The 17,367-nt window shown below is 39.7% G+C and overlaps 1 protein-coding gene and 2 pseudogenes across 1 annotated transcript; 1 reads left to right on the top strand and 2 right to left on the bottom strand.

Moving 5' to 3' along the window:
• Positions 1 to 120: 120 nt before the first annotated feature.
• sumo1 (small ubiquitin like modifier 1) lies at positions 121 to 3,233 on the top strand. The gene is given in 7 exon segments (XM_042513349.1): positions 121 to 229; positions 599 to 658; positions 660 to 674; positions 1,884 to 1,904; positions 1,906 to 1,962; positions 2,181 to 2,252; positions 2,775 to 3,233. Coding segments are annotated over 7 exon segments (306 nt in total). The 5' UTR covers positions 121 to 217; the 3' UTR covers positions 2,844 to 3,233.
• Positions 3,234 to 7,665: 4,432 nt separating this feature from the next.
• Positions 7,666 to 11,392, bottom strand: LOC121962993 (annotated as a pseudogene).
• A 2,093-nt stretch (positions 11,393 to 13,485) lies between these two features.
• LOC121962996 lies at positions 13,486 to 16,962 on the bottom strand (annotated as a pseudogene).
• Positions 16,963 to 17,367: the final 405 nt, after the last annotated feature.

Below are 17,367 nucleotides of genomic sequence, written 5' to 3'. Positions count from 1 at the left end.
TAGTTTTTTAGTGACACATACTTCTGGCCATAAATCTTCCAAAAGCTAAGCAATTAACTTTTGGAAAAAATTCTTATTTTGAAAGAAACGATTCCTACGTCACTTCCCGTTACTGTAGCGTTCTCACAACATCAAGCGCTAGCTGCAGCTGCGACTGGAAGCTAACGCTAGCTGGATCTATTGTCAGGATATTTTAACCACATAAACACAGCAAAACATGTCAGATACGGTAAGATAGGATAGAACCCTAAAGAGTCTTTAGTGTTTACAGTCGGCACGAAATTGAAAAAGAGACAAATCGGTGTTTTGCGGCTGCTCCCTCGCATCTGGTTATTTAACATGCTAACAGTTAGCTCACGGAGCCTCAGGCCCAGAGCTCAGTGCTTATGTAGCAGTTTAGCTTTGCAGCTAGTTTCGGATTTAGCTCATAATTCAAATTTCCCCGTAAAACAACAAGTGAAACCAACATTTTGGAATCGAAACGTTACCGTTGTGAGCGCCGGCGTGGTATCCGCGTTGCTGAGCCGTCGGGCCTGTCCTGTGGTGTCTGTGGCGCTGGAAGGTTTTGTGATTGTTTATATGTTTGTTGTGGTTTTAGGAGACAAAACCGTCCAGCGGAGACGGAGGGGACAAGAAGGACGGAGAGTACATCAAGTTAAAAAGTGATCGGTCAGGTGTGTATGAAAACAGGGGTGATGGATGGGGCTCCATGAGCCTCTGAACATTAGTTGTTGTTACTTGTTCCAGTTACGTGTTTATCAAGATTTTCGTTGGCACAGCCCAATAAATATGAGTACCTGTGTAATAACGTCACGTGTAGGCTGTGATTACTGAGTTATAATGGTACAGCTGAGGTTATACAATATACAGACTGTCTGCATTGTACTCGATACAGTATTTAGCGCGACAATGTCGTTATTACAATATTACAATGAAGATTTAGGGCCACAATTAGGAATTTTTATATTTTTTGAGACTTTGACAAAATGTCGTAAAATTATGAGAATGAAATGTAATATTTGATAATAAAGTCGTAATATTATGAGGAAAAAAAAATCGTATTACAATAATGAAGTCATAGTTTTAGGAGAAGAAAAAATCGTAATTTTAATAGAATACATTTTATAGTATTATGAGAATTTGGTCGTAATTTTCTTCTTATTATTAGTATGGTTATGTTGTGTATTTTAAAATGTGCAAAACATTAAAAATTATCTAACATTGTGATTTCATAAGATAAAGTTTTTCAGTTCATCTCACTAAAGTCAATTTATGTTTTTGTCAATCTATTTTACCGAATAAGATAAAGTTTCAGTTCATCTCACTAAAGTCATTTTTATTGCAGCAAATTTGTATCTAATGGATTGAATTTTCTCTACCAAAAGAATTCATTTGTAATTTTAATTTTTTTAATGTAAAAAATAAATACTTGGTGCCACACAAAAATAATGCGAAACTGTTCGACTGTATTAATTTCCCGAACCGCCACTAATTTGGGATTTTCTCAGTTGACATAAATTGGTAGGCCAGTGGCACCGTCCAGCCTTGCCTACAATACCACATGTGTTTGACCATGCACTCAATGATTATGGCAAAACTTGTAGAAACAACATACATGATGTTAAGGAGTTAATTTGCAACATTTTGCTCTGGAGAAGATTTAACAGGTGACAGAAAGATGTAGAATATATCTAAAGCTTTACTTTTTAAATTGTGTAACTGCCGGATAGTGTTTTGGTTTAAATCACATACTTCTTGCTTGTTGTTGATTTCTTTTAACTCTCTACAGTAATTATGATATGTTGTAATTCAGTAAAAAAGTTTGCTGAACCATGGCAGCGTTTTCACTGCTTCTCATCATCATTGTCTCCTTGTGTCTACAGGACAGCAGCGAAATCCACTTTAAAGGTCAAAATGACGACACATCTGAAGAAGCTGAAGGAGTCTTACAGCCAGCGACAGGTATGAGGAAAGAGCAGAAATGACCCTCAGACTCTGCCTGTTACTAAGTCACATCAGTTTGATTCCCGGCTATAAACAAAGAGAAATGCATCACATTTTAGACGACTTCAAACTACGACCGAGTCCGAGGATTTCCAGGCTAACCTTTAATCAGACATCAGATCAGCTCCAACACCACCAGAGGCTGGAATTTAAAATTGCCTTTTTTTTTCTTACAGGGAGTTCCAGCAAGCACGCTAAGGTTTCTGTTTGAAGGACAGAGAATCGCAGACAACCAAACTCCGAAAGAGGTAAAAATGATCTCTCCTGACTGGTTCATCCCTCTGTAGTGGAGTCTTAACCCTTTGAAATCTGATCAAATTGGCTCACTTTATTTTTTTTAATTAAAAATCTGAAACATAACTTAAATAAATAATTAGAATTATGAAAATATATATTTTATATTTTTAATGATATATAAGAAGAAATTCGAGCCTTTAGCAAGCAGTGTAAAGGAGCTGTAGATGAAAGCTGTTTTAGTTTTCAAAGCTAAGACACTTTGCAAAAGCTTGGTGACTTTTACACCTTAGTTTGCTTTTTACAACAATTTTCACGTTACAGCTCTAAAATCAAAACAAACCTATACACTGATAAAAAATGCAGTTCGTGATCATACATGTTAAATTCGATGCAAGTAAAAACAGTTTTTGGGGGAAAAACATTTTATAGTTTGGGAAATAAACAGAAGAATATATGAATCAAACAAGGGTATAGTAATAACAAATCCTTGTTTTCATGACTAAAATGTGTCTCTGCTCTTTTTTTCCTGTCAGCTGGGGATGGAGGACGAGGACGTCATCGAGGTTTATCAAGAACAGACTGGCGGACTTTGGAATGATTAAACGTTTCTGCATTTTTAAATCTTTTTTTTTCCTTTCCTTTTTTTTGTATTTTATTTTGTATGTATATTCGTATTTTTGTTCAGTTTCAAACCATCTGGATCAAAAGCGACTCTTATCAGGGCTTCCATGTGTGAGGGCAGACAGGTGAGCAGACGGAGGTGAGGACGAGGAAAGAGGACAGCGGGTTTCTGGTTCTCTGAAGTGCAGGGACGATTATGTCGTTGACCCGAGCAATAGCATTCAACGTGAGTGTTACACCCAGATCTACCAAGACAAACTTACTTTTCTGTGTTTGTTTTTTTGTCCTGTCTTTTTGGGGTTTTAGCAGAAGCAAATCATGTCATCAAGGAACAATCACCATTAAAGGAATAGTTCACCCAAAACTGAAAACGTAGTCATGTCATCATGCTTGTGTAGCTGCAGGGTTTCCCACTCACATGCAGCCCGCCACGATGAAAACATCTGCCGCCACATGTTGATTTTCTGTTTTTGGAACTGGACGGTTTATTATTATTATTATTATTGTTGGAGATATATATATATATCTATATAAATATAGATATATATATGCTGTGTGCTGTGCTGGGTCTTTCACTCTGCCTCTCTGCAGCAGCTGCTCCTCCCATCCATTGATCAGATGTGATCAGCTCTGAATGGATCAGTTATTTACCCCACTACTCAAACTTACCAAACTGCTGCTGAGGAAACTCACGAAGAAGAAAATAGCAGTGCGCACAACTCCCAAACATGTTTGACAGCGTGGAAAGGGTGCATGGTAGCGGCGAAAATCAGAGAAGAAAAATATCAACCAGCATTTGTAAGACTTAATGTATTCATTTAGCGTAATAGTGGACACTAACGTATTTCAGCTAACAAGCTGTCCTGAGCGCATGTGGCGCCTCAAAGTCGAGTTTTCATGAGATGCAAAACTCAAAGTGTCGCCTCTTGATCAGTTTGATTGTTTTGCTGCTCGTGGTGATCTGCATTCTTTGGTGCAACTTTCATGCATCTGCAAGAACTTATTTGGAAATAAGCTTGCACTTTTCGTATCTATCTTATGCACACTAGGTGGAAGGAGTATGCAGATCCTTCAGTTGAGTAAAAGTACTGATAATACCAGTAAAAGTCCTGCATTGAAAATGTTTTAAGAAAATGAAAGTATGTATAATCAGGAAAATGTATTAAAACTATTAAAGTGAAATTACCCAATGCAGAAAAATCTTTAAAAAAAAAAAACATTCAAATAGCTACAAAATAGGGAAAAACACTGAAAAAAAATCATTTTTTTAATAAAAACAGAATACGACAGATCAACATTGTAAAGATCACAGTGCATTCTGGTAGTTGTAGTTTTTTGGGGGGGTTTCAACCTCTTGAACAAAAATGCCCTTTTTCTTTAGTGATGTTGCACCAATTTCAAGCTTATTTTTGCCTCTTTGGACTGCAGAGACAGGCCAGTTTTACGGGAGGAACCTCTTTATATCAGTGAAATACTTTAAATTTGGGTGAACTATTCCTTAAAATCTGTGTTTGACGAGCAGTGATTAAAAGCAGAGTTCAGATTTGTTCACACACGAGGCGGTTCAGTCCACACGTCTTCAGTTTAAAGTTCAGAGAGGCTCATACGCAGCAGTTCCTCAACATTTGTCTCTGATTTAATGAATTTGTATTTCCAGCCTCTGTGTGCCATTTCAGAAGAACTGAAACTGTAAAATTCAGATGATAATTTGCAGTAATGTTGGAGATCTTAATCACATTTTTAAATAATAATTGTGCTTTAACTTGTATATGTTGTATTCAGTATTAGAGTGTGTTTGAATGATATGCCACATGTATCTCCAGTGTCGTCTTTTATTTATATCTGAGGGATTCGTTCTGTATCTGAATATTATGGATTTACTGGCTGGCAGATGATTCTCTCCTGCAGTTTGTTCAAGGAAACAGAATAGTCATCGACAAACAGTGACATGTTTTACTGTGGTGTCAGCGCTTGTTTTTTTAAGCTTTTTTGTTGTTTTTGGAATGAAACTCTCAATCTGTGTACTGTATGAAGTAGGGGTCGACCGATATTGGTTTTTCAGGGCTGATACCGATCAGTAGTACTTAATGAGACTGGTAACAGATATTTGGAACCGATATGCATTTACAGTAAAAATTAAGAATTTGGAATATAACAAACCCCAACACAAAACTTGGTTTAAAAGCTTTTAGGAAATGTTTCATCAAGTCAAGTGGAAAATTAAATATTTAAAAAAAAGAAGTAAAAGTTCCTCCCATGCTGCAGACTTCCTTCCAGGCCGTCAGCTGAGTGTAACACACTCTTTTTCATTTATTAATTTTATCTGTGCTAATTAAAATAAAACACCAATATAGATAATCGGCAAAATGCCCAAATATTGGCCCGATAATCGGCCCATAATCTGTCGACCCCTAGTATGAAGTTCCTCGAGAAGACTGGAATCATGAGCAGCCCCGAACTGTCGTCTTTGGAATTAGCGTGAGGAAATAACCAACAAACCAAAAAAAAGGTTATTTCACTCGTCACAAACATTCAAAACGCCCAATTAAAGCTGCACCTCTGGGACACTTTAACGTCAGTACACATGACAAAAATCCAGAAGCATGTTTACTGCCAGAAATTCTGCTTTTCAGCATCCGCAAACCGCTTCAAAAGGAGGTAAATGTGGGACTCAGGCCGTCTGCTCGTTTCCCAGAGGTGTCCGAAAACGTAAAGCGTTTCCTCGACTGGATGTTTTCGGATTTTCGGAACCCGGCCGGCCGTCTCGCCTTGCTGCGTCAGCTCAGGCGAACGAGCCTGAGGTGAAGGGACTGTTCATTATCAGAGGAACGTTGATACAGATGGTTTGAAAATCTGGAGATGAGCTTCTTTTTTTCTTTTTTTGAATAAAATATTTAAGAAAATACTATGCGAGTACTTGTATTCTTGTCCTAGTATTTCTCGTAAGGGACTGTTGATTATTTACGGGAGGGAAGGGGGTGGTCCTCAACAGAGGAGGCACTTCAAAAAAGTTGTTTTTTGGGGGGCTCAGGGGACGGACATTCAACTTTAACCCTTTGAAACCTGAGCAAATTGGCATGGTTTCTTTCCTAAACTTTGGGAAAAGGCAAATTACAAAGGGTTAAATGGTTTAACCTTTAATTTGCAGATCTGCAATATTTGCGAAATGTTTTTGTGATTTTTTTGTATTTGTAGGTGTTTTATATTTACAGATTACATATTAAACACAAACAAAAAATACCGTCTACACACAGGACAATTCAAAGTTATAAAAATTATAATTTACTTAGTTATATGCACAAATTCAGCAAATGTGCAAGAAATAAAACCAGAATGCAGTTTATTTACACTTATTCCAACCTGTTTTTGCACTTTTAACTCTCCACATGACAATTAAATAGTTTAAACTACAAATAACATACGCTCATTTTATTTCTCGATGAATAGAGATTGCAAGGGGTTTTTAAAACTTTTTCTGACCCATCTGAGTGCACCTTAATGAGCCGCAGACTATTTAACATCAGATTTTTCCAGCCTGAAAATTAATTTTAAGCCAGATTGAAGGAAAAACTTCATTTTTCTGTGTATGTGTGGTCAGTTTGTTGAAATTTACAAGGAAGCAAAGTGAATTTTTAAAAAAATGGATTTTAAGGCATCCAAAGGCTGACTGAACCGGATTTAAGATCCCTGGGTAAGAAAAAGCGGACTTACCCTCCCGTGGCTTCACCTGCTCTCCTCACACCACGAACACCTGCAGAAAGACCAAACACACACGTCCTCTCTGAGCTATTCGGGTCATTTCCAGTCACTGGACATGTTGTTTTATACCTCACAGTCAGAGAAAGATATTTAAAAAACAGCCAAGAAATTATTCTCTGATGCCAAGAAAAGCTATTTTATATCTGTGAGACCTAAAATAAATCTTTTCGTGTTGAAGTGCGGAAATCGTTCGAGACTTCTGTGACTTTGGGACCTTTAACGTCCTGAGTTTGACTTTTATTTTGCCCAACTTCACACACGAGCTTTAAAAATGTCAGCAGTCACAAGAAAATGACAAATATCGTAACCTGCCACTGAAATAAGTAAAGTCAAGTGAAATAAGAAATACTATTTAAATCTATATTAAATTAATGTGTGCGACTCATTTTAAATTTAAATGCATTTATATTTATGGCCTTTTAAAATTAGTTTATTTTATAGCCATATTTATGCAGTTTGACTTTTATATTTTTACATTTTCAGCAGGATTACTGCAAATTCTAATGGACAAAATTTCATAAAATATACGTGACTTTTTAAGGAAAACACAAATTCAAATCTTGACACAAAAATTTCATAAACCCACATGTTCAATGACTGCTGGAAATTTCCAAATCCAGTTGAGTTTCTGGCTGTGATAACTGGTGTCATTTTAGGGATTTCCAGAGAAATAAAACAATAAAACCACATACCTTTAATATTTAAAAAAAAAAAAAAAAAAAAAAAAAAAAAAAAGTTGCTTTTCAAAAAATAGTTTAAAAAATAAAAAAATAAATAAATCTGAAGTAAATGATGCCTCCAACTGGTTTTTTTAAATCCCCATAAAGTTCAGTTTTAACAAAATTGCCAAAAAGACAGACAAAGGTTTTACGTTTTCATAAAAGATCGCAGTTATGTCTTTAAATAATACAGCCACTTTTTTTAATGTAAGTTTTAATGTAATTTAACCAGTTACCACGGAAACCCTGTAAAATGAAAATGTGCCGCGCTCTGAAGTAAACACCGGACAAAATGCTGAGTTTATTTTCGTTTATTTGTTGCATGGTTTAAAATGAGGCGGGGACTCTCGCAGCTCACTGGAATGTGCAGAATTTTGGGAATGAGTCCAGGATAGCGTTTGCATTTCTCTGACGGAGCCGCGGCGAGCGACGGGTCACCTAATACTCCTCGCCTTCGTCGTCCTCCCCGATGCTGTCGGTGCCCACCTCTTCGTAATCCTTCTCCAGGGCAGCCATGTCCTCTCTGGCCTCGGAGAACTCGCCCTCCTCCATCCCCTCTCCCACGTACCAGTGGACGAAGGCCCTCTTGGCGTACATCAGGTCGAACTTGTGGTCGAGTCGAGCCCAGGCCTCGGCGATGGCGGTGGTGTTGCTCAGCATGCAGACGGCCCTCTGCACCTTGGCCAGGTCTCCTCCAGGAACCACGGTGGGCGGCTGGTAGTTGATGCCCACCTTGAAGCCGGTGGGACACCAGTCCACGAACTGGATGGTGCGCTTGGTTTTGATGGTGGCGATGGCCGAGTTGACGTCTTTGGGCACCACGTCGCCACGGTACAGGAGGCAGCAGGCCATGTATTTGCCGTGGCGAGGGTCACATTTCACCATCTGATTGGCCGGTTCAAAGCAGGCGTTGGTGATGTCGGCGACTGACAGCTGCTCGTGATAGGCCTTCTCTGCGGAGATAACCGGGGCGTAGGTGGCCAGAGGGAAGTGGATGCGAGGGTAGGGCACCAGGTTGGTCTGGAACTCCGTCAGGTCCACGTTCAAGGCGCCGTCAAAGCGCAGGGAGGCGGTGATGGAGGAGACGATCTGTCCGATCAGCCTGTTGAGGTTGGTGTAGCTGGGGCGTTCGATGTCCAGGTTCCTGCGGCAGATGTCGTAGATGGCCTCGTTGTCCACCATGAAGGCGCAGTCCGAGTGCTCCAGGGTGGTGTGGGTGGTCAGGATGGAGTTGTAGGGCTCCACCACAGCCGTGGACACCTGGGGGCCGGGTACACCGCAAACTCCAGTTTAGACTTCTTGCCGTAGTCGACAGAGAGACGCTCCATCAGCAGAGAGGTGAAGCCGGAGCCGGTTCCTCCTCCAAAGGAGTGGAAGATGAGGAAACCCTGGAGCCCCGTGCACTGGTCCGCCTGCAGGAAAACACGTTTAGAGTTCACACCATTTTTAACGAGAAATTTGAGACTTTTTCATAACTCAAGACTAATTTTCAGGACCATACGTTCTCTGAAAACCAGCCATCAATACTCAGCAGGTTTTTGTCGTTACTATAAAAGCTTTTAAATATATTTTAATAAAAACAATGGATTCAGAACATTAGAAATGAAAACTTAAATATAACTGAAGAACTGCTAAACACTGCAGAGGGTCTACGTTTTTTTGGAGTAAGGTTTATTGTCAGTTTTTGGGCTTTTTCCACAATTTTTCTTCAAAAATCAAATATTTTTGAAGAAAAAAAATTGTGGAAAACATGCACGCATGTTGAGAAAAATGGGAATTTGCCCTCACCAGTTTGCGCGTCCTGTCAAGAACCAGGTCAATGATCTCCTTTCCGACTGTGTAGTGACCGCGGGCGTAGTTGTTGGCGGCGTCCTCTTTGCCGGTGATGAGCTGCTCGGGGTGAAACAGCTGGCGGTAGGTTCCTGTACGGACTTCATCTGAGGAGCAACGAGAAAACTGGCTTACAGCGACGCTCCGTGTCAGTCTGAACTCCAACAATTTACAAGCGGAACAGTTTAGGAATTTTTTTGTCCGATCCACGTTAAGATGGGATTCTGTGGGCTGTTTTTGTGATTGTTGTAGCCTAAAAATGCTAGATTTTGCAGGAAATTTCAAATAAAATCATCAAAAATGACACCATTTACCTCAGCCGACAAAACTTTAAAAAGAAATTATTGTTGGATTTTCAATTACTGACTTTTGTTTCAGCTCTTTGAAATAGATTTCAGTGACTTACAATACATACACCACATATACATATATATATATATATATATAAATATAAAAATATATATCATAGACACATTGTCTAATATGCACGCATTGCTTATGTACACCAGCTAAAGCTTCACGTTTGAAATCAAAATAATGAAATTCAGTAATGTAAAACCGTTTCTCACCTATGACCGTTGGCTCCAGGTCCACAAAGACGGCTCTGGGGACATGTTTACCGGCTCCAGTCTCACTGAAGAAGGTGTTGAAGGAGTCGTCTCCTCCTCCAATGGTCTTGTCGCTGGGCATCTGACCGTCCGGCTGGATGCCGTGCTCCAGGCAGTAGAGCTCCCAGCATGCATTGCCCATCTGGGCTCCGGCCTGGCCGACATGCATAGAAATACACTCACGCTGCAGAGAAAAGACACAAAGGTCAATTATTAATTTCTTAAAAAAGGAAGTTATAGTTCTTCAAGATTAAACTTTTCTGATCCACCCGAAGCTACAAATATTTTTCCTTAAGCCTCCTTTAGTGACATAGTAACGACCATCAAAACATTTCAAAATCCAACAATGATGACAAGTTTCTAGGTTCTAGAAATTCCAAAATTTATTTTGACAGGCTGCTAGTCTGACGGGGGGGGGGGGCTAAAACAAAGGAAAAATACAAAAGACAAAATTGCAAAATATTAATATCAAGAGATTTTTTTTTGCCAAGTTTTAGGGTTTTTTTTTTTTTTTTTTTAATTTTAAGTTAAAAAAGATATCACCAAATAAATAAAAAATTACCAATTTTCTACCCACAAAAACACAAAAACAAGTTGCCAAGTTTTTTCTAAATGTACAAAAAAAATGATAATAAAAATAATAATAAAGATGCCTTTCATTTTAATTGACTTTTTTTAAACGAAAAAAAAAAATTTTCTATTTTCATTCTTATTATTATTATTATTATTTCATTATTTTTTGTAAGAAAACGTGTCTTTAAAAACACGCAAATTTTATTTATCACACAGAGGTCTGGGCAGGGCCCTCATTATCTTTAAAATCCAGGCCTCCTCAGGTGCTAACTTTCTGCAGACCTGATGAATCATGTCTGCTGAGTCACATGGTGACTGCAGACCTGTGGCGGGTTAATTCCGCTCTCCTGCCCCTCCCAAACTGAGCCGGAGATCACTGCAAAAGAGAAAATCGCCACCAAACAGGGGGGGAGTGAAATGAAGCCCACGTTAGCAGGAGGCCTGCTCCCTGCTCCCGCACCCGCACTCGCGCCCGCGCCGCTGCACCTTTGTGTTGCGTTCACGGACAGGGCGTTATCGATGGCGCCTTTTAGCTCGCAGGCTTAAAAAAAATGGCGTTTCCGAATCAGCCTGCGCACTCAAAAGTTACACGACAGTCTGTCACATGGCCACCCGGGTTTTTACCATCTACTTCGACATTTTATTCATTAAAACTACGACATTTCACCGTTATATCCTCACAGGTTTCAGATGAAACTGCGACAGTGAAGTTTGGCCTCGATACACGTCACATTTCTTCGCCGTTACGCACACGCGAGATTATAACCGAAAACCGATTGATTTAGTGTAAGTACAAGGTCTTTTTTTAAATTTATTTTTTTAAATCATTTTTAGCCATGTATCGCCGGTAAATAATATCTTATAAGTTAGTTTTAAAAAAATCCAAACAAACTGCGACTTACTTCAAAAAAGCAACAATATGCCTTTAAATAATACTTTAAAATAGTAATATATATATATTTATGTATTTCGTGCAAATACTCACCATTTTTCTGGCTGTTTTTGCTCCTTCTCGCCGACGGTGAAGAATCGGTTGCTGAAGGCAGAACTGAGGGGCGGAAGTGGAGCCGGTGGTATTTATACGTTTCTCCGGAGGCGGGGCCAAAGCGGCGGTTTGAATTTGTTCTTGGCGCGAGCGAACGTTGGGCGCCGCTGCGTTCAGGTTAACTCGAAATATTCTGTTTCATACAGTTCAGCTGCGTCATCTCGAGAAAATATGAATAGTTTATGTGTAAAAATATCAATGTTATTGCTGTATTTGATAATAGTGGTCATTTATCAAACCATAAAACCTTTTTTAAAGCGAAAGTTGTCCTTTAGATCTGTCGTTGAGGCCATTTCTACAGGTTTGTCCCAGGTGATTGAAAAAAAAACGTGTTTTCAAAAATGCACCTGGAAAACATCCTTTTATTATTATTATTATTATTATTATTATTATTATTATTATTATTATTATTATTATTATTATTATTATTATTATAAGATTATTTATAAGATATATAAATACATTATCTATTTAGAGAATCTTTTACCAAAAAAACACGTCTCGCCATACAGGACACATCCATGATAACTTACATTGTATAAAATAATAAAATAAATAATAATAACATAGCATATCATAGCATAGCATAAATAATATAACATTAAAAAAACAGTTAAATGATAAAATAAAATAAGATATCAGTAATAATTAAGCAGAGAAGCAGGGTTTTATTTTCCTACATTTGGATTTATGGATGAAAATTTATACCAGAAACCATGAACCATGAAACCATGAAACATGTACACTTTGCAAAACTGAACCTGAAACACTGACAAATTTATTTTATAATTGCTAACATACTATTCAATTTTGGGCAGATTGGCAACAAAGGAGTAATGTGTGAAAATAAAGTCAAAGGTGATATTGTTGAGATGTTATTTGTTTGAGAGCAATTTAAATTCAAATGCCAAATCATCCCTCTGATGAAAAGTTGAACCATTGAAATAATTAAAAAGTTAAAGGATAAAACAGAATATGAACTCTGAAACCTATTCTGAGCACGTCCTGTTTAAAACCCTGAGGTATTTGTGTTATGTAAGGCAATGCACGTGCTGTGTGGAGGATTTAGGCTTAAATGCTCAGCGCTTATCGAGGCGGTAAAGGGACTTAATGCAGCGTGTGATCCGAGGCTGTGTTGTGTTTGACACTGACAACAACGTGCACCAGTGGAAACATGTTGCAGTTTATTATTTCAAGAAGAGACACAAAGGAAAGATGATATCTTGACACTGAATTCCTCTTAATCACATTAATTTTGCAAATCATGACATGGACTCGATAAATGAATATAGAATATTGTTACATTTGATAACCTGTTTGTTGAACGTAGAGTAAATGTCTTAATCATTTTATGAAATTTTGCAACAAAGCTCACTTGCTCTTATTCCTTGCCCTAAAGGCAAACGATTTGTAAACAGCAGGATTTTCCACTCTGTTGATTAGGCACTTCTTTTGTTATGCAGTGGCCATACTTTGTAAATCAGAGCTCTGTTGTTCTGCAGAATTGCATTGAAAGGAAGCAGATAAGAAGGAATTCTTGCACCTATAGGCGTGAATTTGTGGCCAACTGTCACTATTGCTGCAGACTGGTTTAAAGCTATGCCTTGGTATGAACTTAAACAATTAACATACTGTTTACATCTCCTTATTCACACATACTTTCAATTTAGTTTCATTTATAAAAAAAATCTGGGATAAATTCTGAAATTATTATTAATTTCGTGGTTATCGTACCATGAAAATCTCATACCGTTGCAACCCTACTGTAGACCAGTTGCAGGAAGACGATGTCAGCATTGTATGTTTCTGCAATCCCTGAATATGTTACATTTGTATTACATTAGATGTAAACTCTAAACATATCCAACAAATAATGCCGTACAAATGTATTATATCTGTGTTCTGTAGAAATGTTCAATTCAACATTTTTTTCTGCCAATTGGGTTGGTTACTGCCAACCAGATCAGTTGATTTTCACGTTAAATAACCTCATGAGATTTGTCAACAGAACCTGTAAAAGTTTAGATGTGCTTTTTCACTAACTGGATTCCACTCACATCCTGACACCTAAAAAGAACCCAATAATAGTTGATTTTGTTCAAACTTAGTACTCCTCCCCTTCTTCCTCTCCTTCGTCCCCGATGCTGTCGGTGCCCACCTCTTCATAATCCTTCTCCAGGGCAGCCATGTCCTCTCTGGCCTCGGAGAACTCGCCCTCCTCCATCCCCTCTCCCACGTACCAGTGGACGAAGGCCCTCTTGGCGTACATCAGGTCGAACTTGTGGTCGAGTCGAGCCCAGGCCTCGGCGATGGCGGTGGTGTTGCTCAGCATGCAGACGGCCCTCTGCACCTTGGCCAGGTCTCCTCCAGGAACCACGGTGGGCGGCTGGTAGTTGATGCCCACCTTGAAGCCGGTGGGACACCAGTCCACAAACTGGATGGTGCGCTTGGTTTTGATGGTGGCGATGGCGAGTTAACGTCTTTGGGCACCACGTCGCCACGGAATAGCAGACAGCAGGCCATGTATTTGCCGTGGCGAGGGTCACATTTCACCATTTGATTGGCCGGTTCAAAGCAGGTTTTGGTGATCTCGGCGACTGACAGCTGCTCGTGATAGGCCTTCTCTGCGGAGATAACCGGGGCGTAGGTGGCCAGAGGGAAGTGGATGCGAGGGTAGGGCACCAGGTTGGTCTGGAACTCCGTCAGGTCCACGTTCAAGGCGCCGTCGAAGCGCAAGGAGGCGGTGATGGAGGAGACGATCTGTCCGATCAGCCTGTTGAGGTTGGTGTAGGTGGGGCGTTCGATGTCCAGGTTCCTGCGGCAGATGTCGTAGATGGCCTCGTTGTCCACCATGAAGGCGCAGTCCGAGTGCTCCAGGGTGGTGTGGGTGGTCAGGATGGAGTTGTAGGGCTCCACCACAGCCGTGGACACCTGAGGGGCTGGATAGATCGCAAACTCCAGTTTAGACTTCTTGCCGTAGTCGACAGAGAGACGCTCCATCAGCAGAGAGGTGAAGCCGGAGCCGGTTCCTCCTCCAAAGGAATGGAAGATGAGGAAACCCTGGAGCCCCGTGCACTGGTCCGCCTGCAGGAAAACAAGCCATCTTTACTCGGCAAACTGATGATGCATGAACTTAAAGATGAACGGTGGTGAAAGTATGCAGATCCTTTTACCAGAATAAAAGTATTTATGCCACCACACCAGGCGTGCGCACCAAGTTTCATCAGTTTTTGGGCATGTTGCAACCTCCAAAAATGCACAGTGACAATGGCATATTCTGATCAGCATGAAGACAGACCTATAAGAGAATACAGTTTGCTACATCTTCCGAGGAGGAACCAATCAAACACGAGGGTTGGCACATTCTAATAGTCCATCAATAGAGTGATTGATTAATCAACTAAGTGTTGCAGCTGTGCTTTTGTAAACTGTTTGTTATTACAAAACATCATATTTTTATAAACTCCTTGTGTTTTTATGGAAAAAACCTTAATTTGTAAAGTAACTGAAGCATTCAGATAAATATAGCTAAGTAAAAGGTACAATATTTCCCTCTGAAGTGTTGTGGAACATAAGCATAAAGCGGCGTGAAAAGAAAGTACTCAAGTATAAATTCCTGAAATTTGTACTTAGTTACATTCCACCACTGAATATGAAGTAATTGCAGTTAAACGCACCAGTTTACGGATCCTGTCGAGAGAACCAGGTCGATGATCTCCTTGCCGATGGTGTAGTGACCGCGGGCGTAATTGTTGGCTGCATCTTCTTTTCCGGTGATCAGCTGCTCAGGATGGAAGAGCTGGCGGTAGGTTCCTGTACGGACCTCATCTGAAATCACAAAACAGTGAGGAAGTGACCAGAAGTTTGCAAATCAAATTCGACCTCTTGTGTAAGTTTGCATCAGCAAACAGTGACCTCACCTATGACCGTTGGCTCCAGGTCCACAAAGACGGCTCTGGGGACATGTTTACCGGCTCCAGTCTCACTGAAGAAGGTGTTGAAAGAGTCGTCTCCTCCTCCAATGGTCTTGTCGCTGGGCATCTGACCGTCCGGCTGGATGCCGTGCTCCAGGCAGTAGAGCTCCCAGCATGCATTGCCTATCTGAGCTCCAGCTTGGCCAACATGGACGGAGATACATTCACGCTGCAGGAGCAAGTAGTCCAGACGTCAAGAACTTCTTGCAAACATTTATTTTTGAGAATAAAATTACATAACAACCCTAAAATTAAAGCAACCAATGATGAGCCGTACACTAAATCACCTTGATGTCCTGTTAAAAATGATTACTTCATCCCTGATCTTATTTTATTTATTTATTATCTTATGTACTTGGTTGATTTACCTTTTTCATGAACCAAATCTACCAGCATGGAAGTTAAACAGTAATGCGCGACAGGAAAATATAGTTTATCTAACTAAAAACAATCAATATCAGTTAAAGTGTACGTGATATTTGAAATATTTTCTCTGCCTACACACTAACCGATGGAGGCAGCAGTAGACCAGTAACTCCTGTGTTCTGTGAAGTAAAATTACATTTGTTTGTCACGGAGCCTGGTGGCTTTGAGATAATAGCTTCAGTGCCTTGTAGGAAAGGGCTGTCTGACTGCGCGGTGAAGAGGTGAAAATATAAGTGGGCTTTTTTTAGTTGTCTAAATAGGGATAAACAAAATTAAACTAACTAAAACTACTATGAACAAACATTTTCAGTATGTAGCAACATTTCCCAGTTCCATTGTCTCTCAGTTTCCGAAGCATTAAAATAATCCCTTTATGAACTCCTGAAGCTGCTTGATAAAAGGGCTGATCGTTAATCCTTAAAATCCTCAACATGCAGGGCAAGTGGTACGCAAAAAGAGGGTTGGGAAACGCTGGTCTATAGATAGTTAACGCATTTTAAGTCTGAGAAAAAGGTATTGCTATTTGGAAAAATTATTTTCAACGAAGCAAACTAATCAAGCTGGTGTTTTAAACTCAATGCTGAGGTGATTTTCCTAAGAGAGGAGTGATCATGTGATCACATTGACCCTTTGTGACCAAACTAGAGTCGACACCGATGGCACAGCAGGTTAAGGAAAACCTGATGGTTTTTGGTTACAGATGAAAACCAACTTTTTTAGGCTCTGAAATAATTTATTTTTGTCTGAACATTTTTTTTTAAATGAGGTGCAGGAAGCATAACGAAGCCAGTTGTATGTTGGTGAAAGTGAGTCTCAGTTCAGTCAAAAATCCCCTGAAACCAAGTGACGGATCCAATTGTACAAAACAATCACTTTGCAGATTAAAGATCAAACACCTCTCTTATGGTTTTACAGCAAACAGAAAGAGTAGAGCTGTCATGAGTTTTATTTTCTGTCACAAACTTCTGTGAAACATAGCATATTGGCAAAAGGGGTTTTCCGCACCGCTCTTGTAAAGTCCAAAATAAAGAGGTCCTCACCATGTTTGCTTTGCTTGCAGGAGTCCCTCGTTCACCTGAGATGAGTGGCTGGGGATGTTGTGTCAGTTTCAAGTGCAGCGAAGCCGCTTTATATAAGCACAGCATCACCAAGCAACGGCTCGGCATGTTGTGGTAACTGGAGGAGCTGGGGAAGCAAACACCATCTCCTCCGATGAAAGATGAGGAGGAAGCACAAAAACACAAAAACAACTGAGCTCACCTGCTAAGAGAAACAATGGCTATTGTTACACAGACGAGTAACCTCCAACAAAGACCAGAGTGATGCTGAAATATGACCCCTAACTGTCCGCCCTTTTCTCACGTTTCACATTTTAGATTTGAGACTTGTTAGTTGTTGCCAGCGGGTGGAAAAAGTATCCTGTAGTTAAATAAAAGTACTATTACAACACTTGTGAAAATACTCTGTAACAAGTCAAAGTACTGCACTGACAATTTTACTAAAGAAGAGTAATTATTATCAGGAAAATATACATAAAGTATTAAAAGTACCCAATGCAGAAAAATCTTTAA

The sequence above is a fragment of the Plectropomus leopardus genome, chromosome 24 (genome assembly GCF_008729295.1).
Source record: "Plectropomus leopardus isolate mb chromosome 24, YSFRI_Pleo_2.0, whole genome shotgun sequence".
Lineage (NCBI taxonomy): Eukaryota > Metazoa > Chordata > Actinopteri > Perciformes > Serranidae > Plectropomus > Plectropomus leopardus.
This window is presented reverse-complemented; position numbering and strand designations above follow the sequence as displayed.